This window comes from Saccoglossus kowalevskii, chromosome 19 (assembly GCF_978046115.1).
Source record: "Saccoglossus kowalevskii chromosome 19, keSacKowa6.1, whole genome shotgun sequence".
NCBI classification, from domain to species: domain Eukaryota; kingdom Metazoa; phylum Hemichordata; class Enteropneusta; family Harrimaniidae; genus Saccoglossus; species Saccoglossus kowalevskii.
The window spans coordinates 4,251,328-4,271,090 of record NC_140659.1 but is presented as its reverse complement, the minus strand read 5'-3'; the positions used below and the strand labels follow the sequence as shown (position 1 = coordinate 4,271,090).

General features: G+C 36.4%; 1 protein-coding gene across 4 annotated transcripts in view; it reads left to right on the top strand.

Moving 5' to 3' along the window:
- LOC100367736 (annexin A4-like) overlaps positions 1–19,763 on the top strand; it is a 47,861-nt gene that overhangs the window by 7,183 nt on the left and 20,915 nt on the right. For 2 of the 4 annotated variants that reach the window (XM_085493652.1, XM_085493650.1), the window contains exons 2-7: positions 2,901–3,084; positions 3,989–4,069; positions 6,092–6,265; positions 8,197–8,265; positions 11,892–11,957; positions 18,258–18,416. In XM_085493652.1, the coding sequence (XP_085349778.1) occupies positions 2,923–3,084; positions 3,989–4,069; positions 6,092–6,265; positions 8,197–8,265; positions 11,892–11,957; positions 18,258–18,416 (711 nt within the window). In that variant the 5' untranslated portion in view covers positions 2,901–2,922. The remainder of the gene's footprint in view (positions 1–2,900; positions 3,085–3,988; positions 4,070–6,091; positions 6,266–8,196; positions 8,266–11,891; positions 11,958–18,257; positions 18,417–19,763) is intronic. The other 2 variants (XM_085493653.1, XM_085493651.1) reach the window with 1 other exon arrangement.

The window sequence follows — 19,763 nt, the reverse complement described above, 5'->3', positions numbered from 1 at the left end:
AGCCGATTGTCTTATTTTTAGGAGACTATTTACTGCTTTCCAGACGCCAAGACCACATACAAGGGAGCCGCCCAACTGGGACTCGTCGGCTGTGTTGTCTGTTCTAAGCAGACTGCCTTTTGAGCCTCTCCAATCAGCACCACTCAATTTTTTGATGTGGAAAATAGTCTTCCTACTGGCCCTCGCCTCAGGTAGGCGCCGGTCAAAGCTAGGCGCGCACTATCCTTTGCGGACGGTTGTGCCGCTTTTATGGGCGATCAAGTTGTACTAAGACACGAATCGGGTTCTCGCCAAGAACCAAATCCCAGGACACGATCCTCAACCGATCGTCATCCCCCGGCTGGCAAATATTGTCAGTCCGGAGGATCAGAAGGAATTGCTTCTCTGCCCGGTCCGAGCGCTGAGTTGCTACGAGAACCGTACCAGGTTTTCTAGATGGGGAACCAAACACATGTTTTTGTGTTACGGCCCTGACAAGCGGGATAAGCCGGTTTCCCAGACTTCCATCCCCAGGTGGATTACTGCGACTGTACTGGAGGTCTATAATACACTATCCTCCTCAACACAGATCTTGCAGAGACACCAAGTACAAGAACATGAGGTCCGTGCGATTGCTAACTCACTAGCGCTAGCGTCAGGCGCCCCCCTCAAACACATTCTGAGGGCAGGCTTCTGGAGAACGCAGAACGTCTTCATCAACTACTACCTAGGAGACACCCAATCTATTGAGCAGGGTCTCTTCAGGTTAGGCCCCGTCGTAGCGGGTCAGGCCTTGTTTGCTGACCCAGCCCGAACGACTGCAGGGGCCTCTGCGCATAGGCGATAAGTCAGTCTCTGCATTTTTGCGGGCAGATTGTCTGTTCCACTAGCATTTCCTGGAAGCTCCCAGGTTTCGCTTCTGTCGACCTACGCCCTCATGCGAACTGTTTCGGTCCTACTTCAAGCTATCACCCCCGAGTTCGGCTTGGGTCTAGCTTTCTCGGGCACACCGAACCCTGTCACCACAGCAGCATTGGCTTCTTGCTTCTGGGACAGCACAGGCAAGGTAAGACACCACCCTTCTTGGGTCTTAACTTAGGTTTTTGGGTTTGTTTTTCATCCCGGACTGGGGGAAAGTCTTTCATCATTCTCCTTTTTTTTTCTGTTTGCTCGGAAAAACCCGCCACCTATCGGTGTCTGACTCTGCCTACAGTTCAAAATAGTCATTTTGACTGACCGGAGTCTATGGTGGGTAATTGAACGTAGTGAATTTAGGCGAGGGTTCTCCGAACCCGCCTATTCACATAGTTCATACCCACCATAGACTCCGGGTCCCCCCCAACCTCCCCACTCTTTCCGTCGCGTTGGTCTAAGTCCTCGAGGCGGAGAGAAAGGAACCAGAGTGAAGGATGGCTACCTGTGGCGCTGCCAGGTGGCCTCGGTCACGTGGGTTCGTGGCTTCCCCTGACCTAGATTCTATCTCTCCGTCACCGGCAGAATCGCTGATTAATGCCTACAGTTCAAAATAGTCATTTTGACTGACCGGAGTCTATGGTGGGTATGAACTATGTGAATAGGCGGGTTCGGAGAACCCTCGCCTAAATTCACAGTAACCATAGCAACAAAGTGTTTTAATCAAAACAAACAATCTGCAAAAATAGCGAGTTCTTGTTGATATAAAATATCAAAATAAAGATGTTTTGAGGTTATTTGGTTGTTAAAAGTGTTGTGAAAAATTTGTTGATGCTAAGAAATTACCTAGTTTATAAATCACCAGTGCTGACCTGAGACTGCAATTTGACATGTTATTGACACATACATACATGTACCTATCACACAGACATAAATAGTGAATTTTTTTCAGAAAATCATGCATAATGAAATAATGATCCATTTAATAATGGCCTAGAAATCAAACATCTGAAGCTCAATAAAAACAAAATGTACCATAACACTGCAAGGTACATGTATTCTTATAACTTATAAAAATACTGTAAATACATTAATTATTCACTGGGTTTTAATTTCACTATTTTCGCTAATAAAATCTGCTAAATGAAATCTACTGTACGTAAACATGTAAAATAACAATAAAATTCATTGTTTCCTTGACAATTTCATGAAAATAAAACACAGGGAATATGCTCAAAACATCAGAATAGTGAAAATAAATTTTCTCCTGAAATGTTTTTTCTGCATAACAAAATGCATGAAAAGTTTCTCAAAAGACAAAATTTCACTGAGAAACTACAATTGAATCTGAGAAAATTGAGCGAAAATAAGGCTTCGAGGGAACACTGGTTCTGATAACTACGGATTGGTTCATTTTGGCGAGCTATGTGGTTATTATCAAAATTGTTATTCTGTGCCTCAAAATAATGGGTTTAATTTAAATAATTCCATCGGCAAATTGCCACACAGTGTACGCAAGGCATTCGCATGAAATAGAACACCAAATTTGAATACAGGGTGCACGCAATGATATTCATTTGTATTTGTAATTCTTGTTACATGTATTACAACTTTCAACACTGTGCAAAAATGCATGTAATAGATATATGGCTTCTAGAAGCCACAAAAGAATGTTATTTTTATTAGATACATGTAGTATTTAGAAACACATCTCTAATGCATTTGCTCTGAACTGAATCATTAAAATAGCACTTATTTTTACCATACAAACACAAATAAAGCAAATACATTACATACAATTGTTTCTGTAAAATGGTTTTATTGTGTCTCGATCACCTCACTCGGTGCAATAGAGGTGTACGCACATGTCATGGGCACCCACTTATAAATAGACATGTGCTATTTTAGCAGTATACCAAACATATGTACACTGTACATGTAGTATTTGTTTCAGGATTTTTGTACTATCACACTTTTCACATTGTATACATGTATATGTATATTGACAGAGCCTCTTAAGAATCAAGGACAATGAGCTACCCTCCTTACGGCGGTGGTGGAGGCTATCCCCCACAAGGTGGTGGGTACCCTCCTGCTGGTGGTTACCCTCCCCAACAACAGCAGTATCCCATGGGGCAGCAGCCATACCCAGGAGGAGGAGCAGGAGGGTATCCACCAACCACAGGTTACCCGGTGAGTAGCTTTAAATGAATCCCAGTTATACATGTAGTACTGGATTTTAGGCTGTATTCTAGTAAATATATTTCCTAGTGTGTCAAGATGTTATTTTATATCCTCCTACATATACACTGTAATAACAAATCATATTAGCATTTTTTTTGAAGATATTTTATTGGGTATCCAGCAAAAAGTTGCATTGCATTTCTCTTCTATTGTTACACTTCTGCATTAAGATACCAAATGTACAGTGGTTATGATCAGAAACTATTTTTTCAATTGGAATTCAGATTTTTTGTTTTGTTCGTCAATAAAATTCTCACATTGATGTTGAACTGAACTCATTTTGCAAAAATTTAATGTGTTTTCTAAGTTGGCTAACAATGGTTCCTGTGGGTCTGAAATAATTCACACATTTTGTTTGGTGGTGATAGAACTTTAACTCATCCCAAAGGGCTACAGACTTTTTACAGTCATAGAATGCATAATAGGTGCTCTAGACATAATTTTCATACTGCAGATCTTGAGCACAGTGAAATTAACAATTTGATAACTCAAAAGATGCCAAAAAAAATGTTAATAATATGTTTCTTGAATTGTTTGCAGTTTTAGTATCCTTGCAAGTGTTAATATTTTGGGATGTTTCAGATATCTGCTAAAATGTTTTTTTTTACTCATTTACAGACTCAACCATTTCTAGTTCTCCCAACATTGACTTGATAGTTCATCTTCACCCCCCCCCCCTTTCCAATGTTCATTTCTTGTAGATCATGTACAAGTTGCTGACTGGATTCCTTCAATGTTAACTCATAGGCAATAATAAGTAAATAGGAGAAAACGACATGAATTGTTAAGTGAAAATTATACCAATGTGTCTATGAAATTATGTAATCTGTATTGTTTTCATCATTTATTGCAGCAAGCGCCAGCACCTGGAATGCCACAACCTTACCCTGGGGCAGGTGGTGGTGGTTATCCGGCACCTCAACCAGGATATGGTGTAAGTACATGCTGACAACATATTAACTGAGTAATAATAATACCGTATTTGCTCCAATAGAAACTCGTCTCAAAGAGACGTGTACATAAACCAAAAAATAGAGTTATTTTATGATGAATCATACTGATCATAGACTGTCATTTATGTAAGCACATGTGCTACTAATAGAACAAATATGGTCAAACTGATTTATTGGGGAAAATAGTTCTGTTCCACACAATCATAAAGTAAGCAATCACTGAATTTCTAGTTCTCATTTTAATGCTTGTATCACAAATTGTTGGCTGTGCATACATACATAGAGAAGTATAATACCTCTTCCAAAGTGTTGAGACATATTTACTATCGGTAACTTCCTGGGTTTGTTTCCAAAATGAATGGGTTTGATTTTGTGACCAGTGTTATGAGGTTATCGTATTAATGACTGGATTCTATTTCTATTGCACACCAAGGTAACCAAAGTGTTTTAATGAGATGACAATAACATGGAACGGATCTGGTGACATTTTTACGGAACAGCAAATTCAATTATTTTCAGTGCTAGATGTATAATAATTAAATAATAACACATGCTTGTGAGGGTAATATCATGATTTGTTGCCTACCCAAGGGATGGTGGTCATGACCATAATATTGATGCCAGAGCTGAAGCCAACAGCCCGAGGGCAGACAACAAATTGTGATATTGCCCGAATAACCAGGTGTTATTTATTTTATCACATCGAACAGACATCAACCATGCACAATCACATCTACCATACATCACTCACACCCGCTCTCCCACAAAATAATAACACTTATATTTGAAGTATACAATATTTTATTTTATCTATTATAACAAGTTTCACATTACTCAATAGCATACATACATTGTTTGCTGAAAAAAAAACTGTGAAATACACTCAGTAAATGTTACTCTTTTTAGTAACCGTGATTCATCAGCCTGAGTGTAAATCACTCAATTTATCGAGAATAACATTTTTGAAATGAATTGAGAAAGTTATTTGATCCATAATAATAAAAATGCTAGAGTGCCGTGGAAGTGACTGAAATTACTTTCGCACCAAAGTACCACACCTTCTACACACAGTCACACAGCTTTAGATCGTTTTCGGTTAGCATCGGTGTGGAATGCGTAGAAATGCTCACAGTGTAGAATGCGCTGAAGCGACCCGGCTGCGACGGCTTTGTCGTACATTTTTGCTTCATATAAAAATACCCTAAAAATCAAAACAGAGTATCTTACTTAATATTCATTTTGGTACGTTCGTTGTCTATTGTCTATGGATAAAGTTCCTTCAAAACCTTGAAAGCAACCCCGAAAACTACAGCGGCCGGGCAGCACCAATGCAGCAAACAACAATTTGTTATGCGCAGTATCGTTGCGCAGTAGTTTCAGTGACATCATCCATGTGATATACCCATGTAATATACCACGTAATATACCACGTGATATCCATTTTTATTCAATGTCATGTGACCAAGTCTCAACTAATCACAGCATGCGTAAGAGCAGTTAGATGTGATAATGCATTTTATATTACCTCTTGCAAAGATGTGTGGTGAAGGTGTGTAAATATGTGTATCATTGAGCAAAATATATGTGGATCCAGGGTTTAAACTACCAAAACCCAAAACTATTTTGTATACCAATTAGGTGACAGTCTGACCACAGCAAGAACACGATTGGCTGATTTAAATTCCACATGATATTGTAACCAAACCTGTCATGTGATGTATTTAATTCATGTCAATGAATGTGGTTATTTAGTCATTTTAATGTTATCTTTTGAAGAAAAAAAGTACAAAGTTGTAGTAGTTATTTTATTTTGTGAAGGAGCCATCTTTTCTCTTTACATAATTACATATCTTTTTGTTTTTCAATTTGATTCAAAAAGTTTTTACCCAATTACCGGTTTACATATATTCAGAACATACAATGTTTTTGTTGAGTTTCCATCAGCTATTTTCATTCTAAATAACTCAAAATCAGCCGCGTCTCACCAATATTTTTCATTGCAGGCTCCATCAGTCACACAGCCTCCTGCTTACGGGGGAATGCCGACACCAGAATCAGCTCAGGCTGCTGCTGCTGCCTCTTCTGCACCTGGTTATTCCAGTTATGGTGCTCCTGCCCCTGCTCCAGGTGGTTACCCATCAACTTACCCTAGCCAGCCACCAGTCCCTCCACCACAGGTGAGATATTTTTACTGCCAATTGTAGATTTATTGTTGCAGGCTTCATATAAAGGTCATGGTTATTACCATAGTTTAATGTTTATGAATATTCATGACTTCCTTTAGTTAATTTGTTGCTATTTTTATTTCCTCTATACAGCCTTCCATACCTGAGTAACTAGTGTACAGTGTAGTTGTCCTACATCATCTCAAATCAGTCAAATTTTTGGTTAAACAAGCTCTTTTCAGAAACCAACATGCAGATTACTTTGTATGTTGGTCTGCAGACACCTTTGGAGGAACTGTCACATTTGTTCTCACTAAACATATTTACATATCTTCTAATTAAAACTGGTCGGGAACTATTTCAATATCTTCTATACTGGTGAAATCACCACTTTTAGAAGCATGCATACAATCAATGTATGTACCATATTTGCTCTGTTAGAAGTGCACATAAACCAATAAAACCACTAACGGTTTGAATAAGTATATTTATATATCAAATAAAATATGCATTTTTACACACAATAAAAACAAAAAATTGGAATTGTCATGCAAGATTGAATAAAAACGGCAGTCTGAATGTAACAGTTGAAAAACGATTGAATTCTCTATGGAGTAAACGCAAGATCATGAATATTCATGAAGTAATAGAAAACAGCGAATGTCAATAATGCATGTGTCCACTTCTTCCCTGGATGACTTCTTTGGGCTGTTATACTCGTGTATAAATTCTTGATGTTAGTGACTGGTCGGGAATGCACCTCTAAGTCGCTCAACTCCCAAACGTCCTCAATAGGGTTCAAATCTCGAGACTGTGCAGGCCAATTCAAAGTGGTAAAGTTGCTGAAAAGATATTCATAGCCTTGTGGATTATTTAGAAAATCCTGTTGGAAATGGAAATTGGATTCAACGAGTCTTAGTGTCGACGGTATCATTCCGTTTTGCAGGATGTCCAAATATTTCCATCGATTCATGGTCATCAGTACATGGACTAGTGATCCTAAGCCGGTAGCCGAAAAACATTCCCACACCATGACGCTTCCACCACCAAATTTTATTGTAGGTTTAACTTGTACTCTTCACCTGGAGCCTTCAGAAATTCCCAGTCTTCTTGCTATTCCCCTGTTAGGAACTCCTTCTGTATACAGTGCTTCAATGTTCCCTTTGGTAAATTCTGACAATTCCCTAACTTTCGGCATGGCTCATTGTTTGTAAATAAAAATTACGTATCTGACACTATGACCTCCATAGGAATATTCATGAACTACAATTGACAGGTATTCCCTCCCAGAAGCACGTGTTGAAATAATTTCAGCTTCCTGGTTAGTTCAAATTTGCATGAGAAAGGATACAACTATCTCACATGTTTTATGGGACGAAATTTAATTAGATGCAAATGATATGCAAATGAGCGCGCTCCCATAGAGTTAACCATGGCGATTTTCGCCCACTGAAAAAACGTCTACATACATAAAACTAAACACAAATAAACCATTTTATTTTGCCTAAAATGCACTAGTTAAATTTAGTATATTTTAAAGACAACACATAATGTTACATAGAATTGTTATTTTTAATTACGAAAACTATCAAATGACAGGTGCGTAAATACTTTCTGGCGGTCTGTATATATATATATATAAATAAAATAAAATATATGTCATTTACCTAAGTGCCACTAGTAGAACAAATACAATATTAAAAAAAGTTGTTATACTTTTAAATACATGAATACATGTCCAATGCTGTGTAAATTTTATTTAGGTTTGAGTATCAATATTTTTATTCATTTCTGTTATTGCTTGGCCTAAAGAACTGGACTTTTACTGCACTGTGAGGAACAGACTATATCTGCTGCCCTCTATGTTGTCATAGTGACTGCTAGTTGTCAAATTCTTTTTTACACAAGTTAAAAAGTTTTAATTTTATACCTCCCATTTTTAGTATTCTTCTGGTCCCGGACAAAATATGCCCTACCCCAGCAATCCATCAATGCCTCCCAGTGTTGCAGGGGTAAGTCATGTGTGATCACTAACAGACAATGTGTAGTTCTCTGAGGTTGTCTATTCCGTATTTGTCCTCAAACGCTTTCTTTCAAAATACCGACCTTAGACGTAAAAGGCTGCTGAGGTCTTGTTGAGAGCGAGAATACAACAAGTTTTGTTCTTTTCTCTCACATCATCACTTTTAATGTTGCCATAGTTACATTGGTCCAGGGAATGTTGGACAGTAGGAGAAAATGGAACACATTTAAGGATCAGAAACAAGTCTCTCCCTCAATGAGATCTTGGCGGTCACTGCGTTTAAGGAATTGTTTTAATTTGACATATTGTTTTGAATATTGCTAGTCAAAGACAACTGGGAAATTTTGTAGCCATGATCATTTCACTGTGGTCATTAAGATGTGAAGTCACATTGATGAACATGCAATGGTTCACATTTTATCTTTTTGTTCCATTCTGGTTTTATCATTGACAAAAATTTAAGAATTTCTTGTTGTTGGTATGAAAGTGTTTGAAATTAAAAGCGAATACAATTTTAATTTGTTTGTCTAAAACAAAATTAATATGGTGTGTATAATTCACTAAATGTGTCTTGAAATATTATAGAAATACTAACAAATATTGCTCTGTGGATATATTGCATGTTACCATAGCAACTTGAATGTGTTAATTTGTTTGTTGTCACTTGGGTTCTTTTTTTCAAAATACTGTAAAAGCATTTTTCTTGTATTTTAATTATACATGTTTATGAAAAAGCTAGCAATGCACGCGTTAATTATGGAAAATCGCAAGGACTATGGGTTGGTTCGTGGAAAGGGCGCATCGATGCGCCAATGAATATACAATGGAACAGCACCGGTCTCAAAATACTTGGAGTATATATTGGAAACACCACAGCTTACAATAACCAAAACTGGGATGAAGCAGTGAGAATAGTGAAATCTAAAGTAGAATGGTGGGGCCGCTATGCACGTGCAATCTCCTATCAAGGACGCGTCATCATAGTAAATCAACTGGCAGCAACAAAACTTTTCCATCGTCTCTTCTGCTTCAGTCCTTCAGTTCATGTTATCAAAGAGATTGAAACGCTTTTTCTTAACTTCCTATGGCAAGGGCGGCACTGGAAATCGGAAACATTGGTATATGCGCCACTAAAATATGGTGGACAAGGATTGGTTCACATCACGAGTCGTATCAGGGCATTTCGCCTCCAATATATTCAAAGGTACCTGTACTCTCACTCAGATCACCCATGTTTTGCCTTCACAAACCATTTTCTGCAAGAAACCAATGATTTCAACTATGATAAACAACTCTTTGTTATAAATCTAACTTCGACTTGTTTGTACAGCAACCACGATTTCTATCGTGAGCTTCTTGTGACCTGGTCTGCAAACAAGACACTCAGAAAGGATAGACCCTCTTCAGTTGAATCTATTTTGATTGAACCACTTTTTAACAATAATTTGGTGTTACACTCTGTTCGCAAAGAGCCTTTCATTCTCACACATTTTGTAGAGGGTGGCATATCCACCATTGGTGATCTAGTCAACTTGGCCGAGAAACGCTGGTTCAACATAACAGAAATCAATGAAAAGGTGCCTATCTATTCTCTGCGCGTTCTAGAAAAAGCTTTCTCCATATTACACCAGTCAATTCCACTGCCACTTGTGGAAAAAGTCAACACATTTCTTGCAAGTGGTAATCCTGCACAATTACAGACATGGCAGTATTCATTGGAAATAGTTTTTGAAAAGGATGAAACAATTTTAAACTGTCCTTTGTACAAAATTGAAAAGGGCGCCATCTATAGGTTTCTTATACTGTCACAAATGTATGCAACCATTCCCAATTATGTTGATACAGTTTGGCGGGATTTACTCTCTCTCCCTGATACAATTAGACCAGTCTACAAATATTGCTACTTACCTCCTACTACTAAAAGAGAGGGAGATCTCCAATGGCGAATTTTGCATGGTGCATATCCAACTGGCGGTTTCCTGCATGCTGCCCGCTATCGCCCCAATTCTGAGTGTGTTTTTTGTCATGAAGAAGATGATCTCATGCATGTTTTTTTCCAATGCCCTCGACTCCCACCTTTGTTTGAGCTTATTGGAAAAATAAGTCACAAACTAATCAATGATGACTTTATTCTTCCACATTGGTGGTTTATTCTGGGTCCACCATCCTTCGGGGGAGCCCAGAAGAAGGCTTTAGCATTGTTTAACTATATTTTGATATCGGCAAAACTGGCCATTCAAATCACACGTCATAACGCCCTCAACGACGAAACACTTACTGATGTTGTGCAAGTATTCAAGACAAGACTGCGCTCAAGAATCCATGGAGAATACTACTTCTACAGTAGCACAGAATATGGAGTAAACAATTTTAACAAAATATGGAGTATTAACGAAGCCATCGCTATAGCAGAAAATGGTCAACTGTATATTTCAGATGAATTAAAGTGATTTTTAATGTAATTCTAAATAATTTTTTACTGTAATACTCATTTATGTATATATACTCAAAATTGTAAATATGAGTGACACACTATGTATTATGCTGTAAATGCCATATAATTTTAAATCGTAACTTTTATAGCAATTTCGTAACTTTTTAGAGCAAACCAGATTATAGTGTATTTAATTGTCTCAACTTGTAAAGTTGTTAATAAATGAGCATTCTAAAATCTTAAAAAGAAAAAAAAAAAAAAAAAAAAAAAAAAAAAAAAAAAAAAATTATACATGTACTATATCTATACTACCGGGGGGTAGTCTTATTCACTATTCTAATGTAATGACAGAACGTGCAGTTCCATTTTATTTTATATCATGTATACCATCGTCTTATAAAACTATTCAAAATAGTTAAATGTTTCGAGCAATGACTCTCTATCAAAAGCATTGAAGAAAATATATATGTATAGGTACACGCACAGCAACTATGAAATGTATACACGCACCAGGTAGTACAGGGGATAAGTTCAAGTTTGTTTCCTGTGTTTCTTCAATTCCAAGGTTCCAAGTTCCCTCTTGTTCAGCAACTGATCTCCAAGTTGAGAAAGATTCTATACCATTGTCACAATAATTTGTAATAATGAATTGAAATAATCCTCCTTTCTACTTTCTTGACTACCGGTATCTACATAATAGTATGTGATGTATTCCAATGTGAAATGTCTATCATTATCTAGAGCTTTGTCAATCCAGAAATTGCTAGTTTTCAGTTAGGCTGGTGGAAATTTATTTTTTCTGCATTAGTATAGACCCATACTACTGCACGATTCCAAATGTACAGTTTTTTTTTTGTAATAAAGTAGAGAGACTGACATCTATATTACTAATATTAAGCAACACTTGTATTCCATATTTGTTTTATGAGATATGTACATGTTCCAAAACGACTAACATCGTGCAGGCCAAGGTTCGTGCTTATCTGATAAAAGTAAAACAACTACTTCTATCTTAGGCATACTTGTACCTCTATTGAACATCTCTTCTAATACAACAAATATGGGTTATCTTTTGTTTTTACAACATTGTGTTTAAAATTGTAAAATTCCTCACAAGAATGTTGTGGTCCATCCTAATGTGCAAACTGTTTACTTATCCATTGTGCTTCCATTCATTGCAGACTGCTTATCAAACTCAGGCACCCTATGGAAGCCAGCCTTATGGAAATGTACCTCCACCTGCCTCAGTAAGTGCTCTTTTGCATCACATAATTAATATTGCACCATAAACTACTCATTTGTTAGGTACAGTATGGCTCTGCACAACCTGTTATTCATATCACATTGGGGTTGTGTATTCATCACATTGGTATTTATCCATATTGTGTCTCAGTGGTTTGCATACATGTAACATGTATTGATGTCACATATTTTAACCACTGGTGGAGTGATCTCAACATTGTATTATGGAATAAGTTCTAGGATTGCCCATGTCTATGAGTTATTCCTTTAAAGAAAATTAACAAGGCTGACCAAGTCTATTCGATTCAGAGTGTACTATGGTAAAATGTGTAATAAATGAATGTGCAAATATAATATAATGTGATAAATGTGTGATGCAAATGTGATAAATGTGTGATGCGATTGTGATAAATGTGTGATGCAAATGTGATAAATGTGTGATGCAAATGTGATAAATGTGTGGTGCAAATGTGATAAATGTGTGATGCAAATGTGATAAATGTGTGATGCAAATGTGATAAATGTGTGATGTAAATGTGATAAATGTGTGATGCAAATGTGATAAATGTGTGATGCGAATGTGACAAATGTGTGATGCGATTGTGAATATGTGATGTGATAAGTGAGTGATGCAAATGTGATTAATGTGTGATGCGATTGTGATGAATGTGTGATGTGATAAGTGAGTGATGCAAATGTGATAAATGTGCGATGCGAATGTGACAAATGTGTGATGCGATTGTGAATATGTGATGTGATAAGTGAGTGATGCAAATGTGATTAATGTGTGATGCGATTGTGATGAATGTGTGATGCGATTGTGATGAATGTGTGATGTGATAAGTGAGTGATGCAATTGTGATAAATGTGTGATGCAAATGTGATAAATGTGCAATGCGATAAATGTGCGATGTAAATGTGATAAATGTGTGATCCAAATGTGATAAATGTGCGATGCATTTGTGATAAATGTGTGATGCAAATGTGATAAATGTGTTATGCGATTGTGATAAATGTGCGATGCGAATTTTGATGAATGTGTGATGTGACAAATGTGCGATGCACTGTGACAAATGTGTGAATGTGATTGATGAATGTGTGATGCAAATGCGATAAATATGTGATGCAAATGTGCGATGCAAATGTGATAAATATGTGATGCGATTGTGATAAATGTGTGTTGCGATTGTGATAAATGTGTGTTGCGATTGTGCTAAATGTGTGGTGTGATAAGTGAGTGATGCAAATGTGATAAATGTGCGATGCAAATGTGATAAATGTGTGATGCAACTGTGATAAATGTGTGATGTGATTGTGATGAATGTGTGATGTGATAAGTGAGTGATGCAAATGTGATAAATGTGTGATGCAAATGTGATAAATGTGTGATGTGATTGTGATAAATGTGTGATGTGATTGTGATGAATGTGTGATGTGATAAGGGAGTGATGCGATTGTGATGTGATTGTGATAAATGTGTGATGTGATTGTGATGAATGTGTGATGTGATGTGATAAGTGAGTGATGCAAATGTGATAAATGTGTGATGCAATGTGATAAATGTGTGATGTGATTGTGATAAATGTGTGATGTGATTGTGATGAATGTGTGATGTGATAAGGGAGTGATGCGATTGTGATAAATGTGTGATGTGATTGTGATAAATGTGTGATGTGATTGTGATGAATGTGTGATGTGATAAGTGAGTGATGCAAATGTGATAAATGTGTGATGCAATGTGATAAATGTGTAATGTGATTGTGATAAATGTGTGATGTGATTGTGATGAATGTGTGATGTGATGTGATAAGTGAGTGATGCAAATGTGATAAATGTGTGATGCAATGTGATAAATGTGTGATGTGATTGTGATAAATGTGTGATGTGATTGTGATGAATGTGTGATGTGATAAGGGAGTGATGTGATTGTGATAAATGTGTGATGTGATTGTGATAAATGTGTGATGTGATTGTGATGAATGTGTGATGTGATAAGTGAGTGATGCAAATGTGATAAATGTGTGATGCAATGTGATAAATGTGTGATGTGATTGTGATAAATGTGTGATGTGATTGTGATGAATGTGTGATGTGATAAGGGAGTGATGCGATTGTGATAAATGTGTGATGTGATTGTGATAAATGTGTGATGTGATTGTGATAAATGTGTGATGTGATTGTGATGAATGTGTGATGTGTTAAGTGAGTGATGCAAATGTGACAAATGTGTGATGCGATAAGTGAGTGATGCAAATGTGATAAATGTGCGATGCGAATGTGTCAAATGTGTGATGCGATTGTGATAAATGTGTGATGTGATAAGTGAGTGATGCAAATGTGATAAATGTGTGATGCGAATGTGATAAATGTGCGATGCGAATGTGACAAATGTGTGTTGCAAAAGTGATAAATATGTCGTGTGATTGTGTGACAGGTTGGACAAGAGCCATACTATACCTCATAACATATTTCTGCTTTAGACATCTAAGTCTATTTCTAATACCGTAACCCATACAACTTACATGGTACATGGCACATACCATAATTCTTCTATTCATTCAACCCCCTATTATTACCAATAATTGTTGTTTTTCCTCTTTCAGTTCGGCCCCCCGCCAGGAAATGGAACGTTTAGATAACTATCATTCCCAGTAGTTTGTTTTTACATTCAATAGCAATAAAACATGTTTAATATGTTTGTCTTTTTGTGCTTTGTTCCTCACCCTACAAAACATTGACTGAATGAAGACAACCTTTGAATGAACAAAGACAACAAACTAATGTCATATGATTGGTTAAGACTTGATGATTTTTGTCATGTGCTAATCACCAACCCCTGTGATTGTTGATTGGTTAAGACTTGATGATTTTTGTCTTATGCTAATCACCAACCACTGTAATTGAGATTTTTGATTGGCTGGGACTCAATGATTTCTGACATGCTGACCAGGAAAAAAAGATAGTTAAACCAGGGGAGTGTCACCTGTGCATAAGGTAGACGGCGTGGGCGTAAGCGTGGGTTGTTTTCGGCCATTTGGACCCAATTAACACACGTACACAGGTGACATCTATTGTTCTTTGATCAGTCATGTAGCCATATTTCCCTGTGACTACAGCCCAGAGTAAAAATTGTATGAAGTGCTTTACCTGAAGATGGCAAATTAATATTGACCGGTTTACATGTATGACAATCTGACTGAAAACAATCAATTGTTTAGCTTGTCTGTCTTAAGACTTCACTCAAACCAAAATTACTGTGAAATAAAAACTGTTTAGTAGTGTCTGTCTGCCTGCAATGTTAACAGTATATGTATGCATTATGGTCTTGGGTTACTGTCTCAGACATGACGTTTATAGTAAATGGGAATATAACACTTTCAGGGCCAACAAATCATCCAAAAAAAGAATGTTTAGGTGAGTGTGAGTGTGCATTATTTTTTTAATTGCCAATCACAAACATTCCTATTTCAGCACACGCAGCAGTGTCAAGTTAAACTGATACATTGACAGACTTCTTTCTTACTAGGTGGTACATGGAGCACCATCATCACTTGAATAAACTTCTTGAAATCACTCTTAGATTTTGGTTTCCAATCCCGCAGTACGATTGCCAGAGTAGATTGACCACTTAAAATATCATTTCTGTTTTTCTGATAAATATATTTTCATGGTTGAATTAATAGAAGGATTATGGTAACATATTTCTACCCATTTGTACCCACTTTTACATATTTCTACAATAGACAACCCATTTGTACCCACTCATTCTACATAACATATTTTCTACCATAAACAACCCATTTGTGCCGACTCATTCTACATAACATATTTCTACCATAAACAACCCATTAGTGCCCACTCATTCTACATAACATATTTTCTACCATAAACAACCCATTTGTGCCCACTCATTCTACATAACATATTTCTACCATGAACAACCCATTTGTACCCAATCCTTTCTACATAACATATTTCTACCATAAACAACCCATTTGTATCCACTCATTGTATGTAACATATTTCTACCATAAACAACCCATTTGTATCCACTCATTGTATGTAACATATTTCTACCATAAACAACCCATTTGTACCCACTCATTGTACATAAAATATTCTACCATAAACAACCCATTTGTACCCACTCATTCTACATAACATATTTCTACCATAAACAACCCATTTGTACCCACTCATTGTACATAACATATTTCTACCATGAACAACACATTTGTATCCACTGACTCATTCTACATAACATATTTCTACCATAAACAACACATTTGTACTCACTCATTGTACATAAAATATTCTACCATAAACAACCCATTTGTACCCACTCATTGTACGCAACATATTTCTACAATAAACAACCCATTTGTGCCCACGCATTGTATGTAACATATTTCTACCATAAACAACCCATTTGTACCCACTCATTGTACGCAACATATTTCTACCATAAACAACCCATTTGTGCCGACTCATTCTACATAACATATTTCTACCATAAACAACCCATTAGTGCCCACTCATTCTACATAACATATTTTCTACCATAAACAACACATTTGTACTCACTCATTGTACGCAACATATTTCTACCATAAACAACCCATTTGTACCCACTCATTGTACATAACACATTTTCTCCATAAACTATTCTCTACACAATGTACCAACTCTTTTGTGCCACTATTCAAATCCACACAATATACCTAATACATTTCTGTTGTATTCAACAAATTTGTGCCATACACAACCTATTTGTACCCAATGTTCCTAACAAATTACAACTATACACAACCCATTTGTACCCAATGTTCTTAACAAATTTCAACCATACACAACCTATTAGTACCCAATGGTCTTAACAAATTTCAATCATACACAACCCATTTGTACCCAATGGTCCTAACAAATTTCAATCATACACAACCCATTTGTACCCAATGTTCCTAACAAATTTATACCATACACAACCCATTTGTACCCAGTGGTCCTAACAAATTTCAAACATACACAACCCATTTGTACAAATGGTCCTAACAAATTTCAACCATACACAACCCATTTGTACCCAATGTTCTTAACAAATTTCAATCATACACAACCCATTTGTACCCAGTGTTCCTAACAAATGTTTACCATATACAACCCATTTGTACCCAATGTTCTTAACAAATTTATACCATACACAACCCATTTGTACCCAGTGGTCTTAACAAATTTCAATCATACACAACCCATTTGTACCCAATGGTCCTAACAAATTTCAATCATACACAACCCATTTGTACCCAATGTTCCTGACAAATTTATACCATACACAACCCATTTGTACCCAGTGGTCCTAACAAATTTCAAACATACACAACCCATTTGTACAAATGGTCCTAACAAATTTCAACCATACACAACCTATTAGTACCCAATGGTCTTAACAATTTTCAATCATACACAACCCATTTGTACCCAATGTTCCTTACAAATTTATACCATACACATCCCATTTGTACCCAATGTTCTTAACAAATTTCAATCATACACAACCCATTTGTACCCAGTGTTCCCTAACGCATTCCAACCATACACAACCCATTTGTACCCAGTGTTCCCTAACACATTTCAACCATATACAACCTATTTGTACCCAGTGGTCCTAACACATTTCAAACATACACAACCCATTTGTACAAATGGTCCTAACAAATTTCAACCATACACAACCCATTTGTACCCAATGTTCCTAACAAATGTTTACCATATACAACCCATTTGTACCCAGTGGTCCTAACAAATTTCAAACATACACAACCCATTTGTACCCAATGTTCCTAACAAATGTTTACCATATACAACCCATTTGTATCCAAACAATGTACCTGTTTTTGTCAATACTCTTGTCAACGACTAAATTATGGCCATTTTTGTCATAGATGCATTTTTTTTTACTTGTAGTTAATATTATTGTATTGCTCATTCGAACATGTTGGATGTTCCAGTGAAACAATGAGTTCATTTTCATTCAAATTTTTTTTTTTTCCATTTGATATGAGAGATTCAGGTCATGCAAACCTCTCAGATGCATGAATTTATTCTGGTTCATTGTGTTTATGAGGCTCTTGTACAATAATTGTAACTGACATTGTATGCCCTTAGAACCTTGTTTTTATGCAGGAGTTGATATGACTCTGAAGTAGTGTGCATGAAAAACAAGTTTTGATCTTTACTGCATTTTACTTATTGAATACCTCTTGTAATATAGCAATAATTTTTATTTTTATGTTCATTCCTTGCAGTATGCTCCACCTCCAGGGGGGCATTCCCTCCCTCCACCGCAGGCTGCGCCACCCCGTACTTACAGCCCAGGTGGTCAGTACCCAGGTGCACAGTATCCGGCCGCTGCTGGTACAGCACAAATGACCTCACAGATGGGGCACATGTCACTCCAACAAAAGGTAAAGACATTTTTTTGAATTTGTATTTTTCTCATTTAACTTTGCATCGTAGGATGTGCTTCGTTTTTAGTGCAAGTTTGTTTCCTTGTGTTGTTTGAAGGAGGAGGTGTACCATTTTTTTTTTTTGAAAGTTACGTGCAGACATTCCTAAAATAGGTTATGTAACAATGCCAAAAGAGTCTGTATGCAACGAGGCCAATAAGTTCTAGAACTAGACAATTTATCAGATATTTCACTTTACCAGTGTCAACGTACATAAGAGTCATTTATATTCATATTTTGCATTTAATATTTCATTACTCATCCACAATTTCAACATTTTATCATATCTATAGTAACCAGAGACACAGATTTGCAAAGTGTGAATGCAACTTTAAATCATACTGTTATTTTCTGATTGTTTGCCACTGGGGGCGCTGTCCAAATTAAAACACAGTGGCTTGTTTAGGAACAGTTTTTGGATACCATGTTCACTAATAGCATCTTAATGTAGGACATTTGTGTACAATTCTGAGAAACATGCTTTTCTGAAAGTGTTAGCTTTTTGTGATCTGGTTAAAAATGTAATTTACAAAGTCAACTCAATAAATCACAAAAAACAGAAAGATGTCATACACTCAATGTGCAAGTTCTAATCTACCAGTTTGTGTATTAACAAAATCTGCTATGGGGGAGTGAACAATACATATAGCAAAATATTGACAAATTCAAGATATTGTACACAATTTTTGTTGCTATGACATTGTTATTCATCAGTTTATATAATACCAAACTAGTTTTTATTTTTTGTATTGGAAAAAAAAAAGTGATTTTGTCAATATTGATTGATAGTGGCCAATCTGATTATTTTTATATATATGTATATGCATTACAAAGGTTGAAGTATGGTTTGCAATTTTTGGTACAAATTCTTACATATTTCATTAGCTCATTTACATTTTTACTGAGTCATTTCCACTTCAAGTCATCTGATTCCAAAAACAAATTCTGATCTCAAATAGTTGAGGACAATTGCAAGATCTGGTTTTCGGGAGTGAATTCATGCATATTTAATTAGCTCATTTACATTTTTACTGAGTCATTTTCATTTCAAGTCAGCTGATTCAAAAGACATTCTGATCTCAAATAGTTTAGGACAATTGTAAACCCTGGTTTTGGTATGTGAGTTCATGTATGCATATTTGTTTACATAAATTACAAAGATATTTCTACAGTCAAATTTTAATGATTCAGTATACAACCAATGGGATTGTTGGTATATATGCACTTCTATTAAAGATGCACTTCTCAGGGATAGCCTTTGCATCTTAATTACAGTTTAATAGTAAATGTATGTCTGGTTTTACA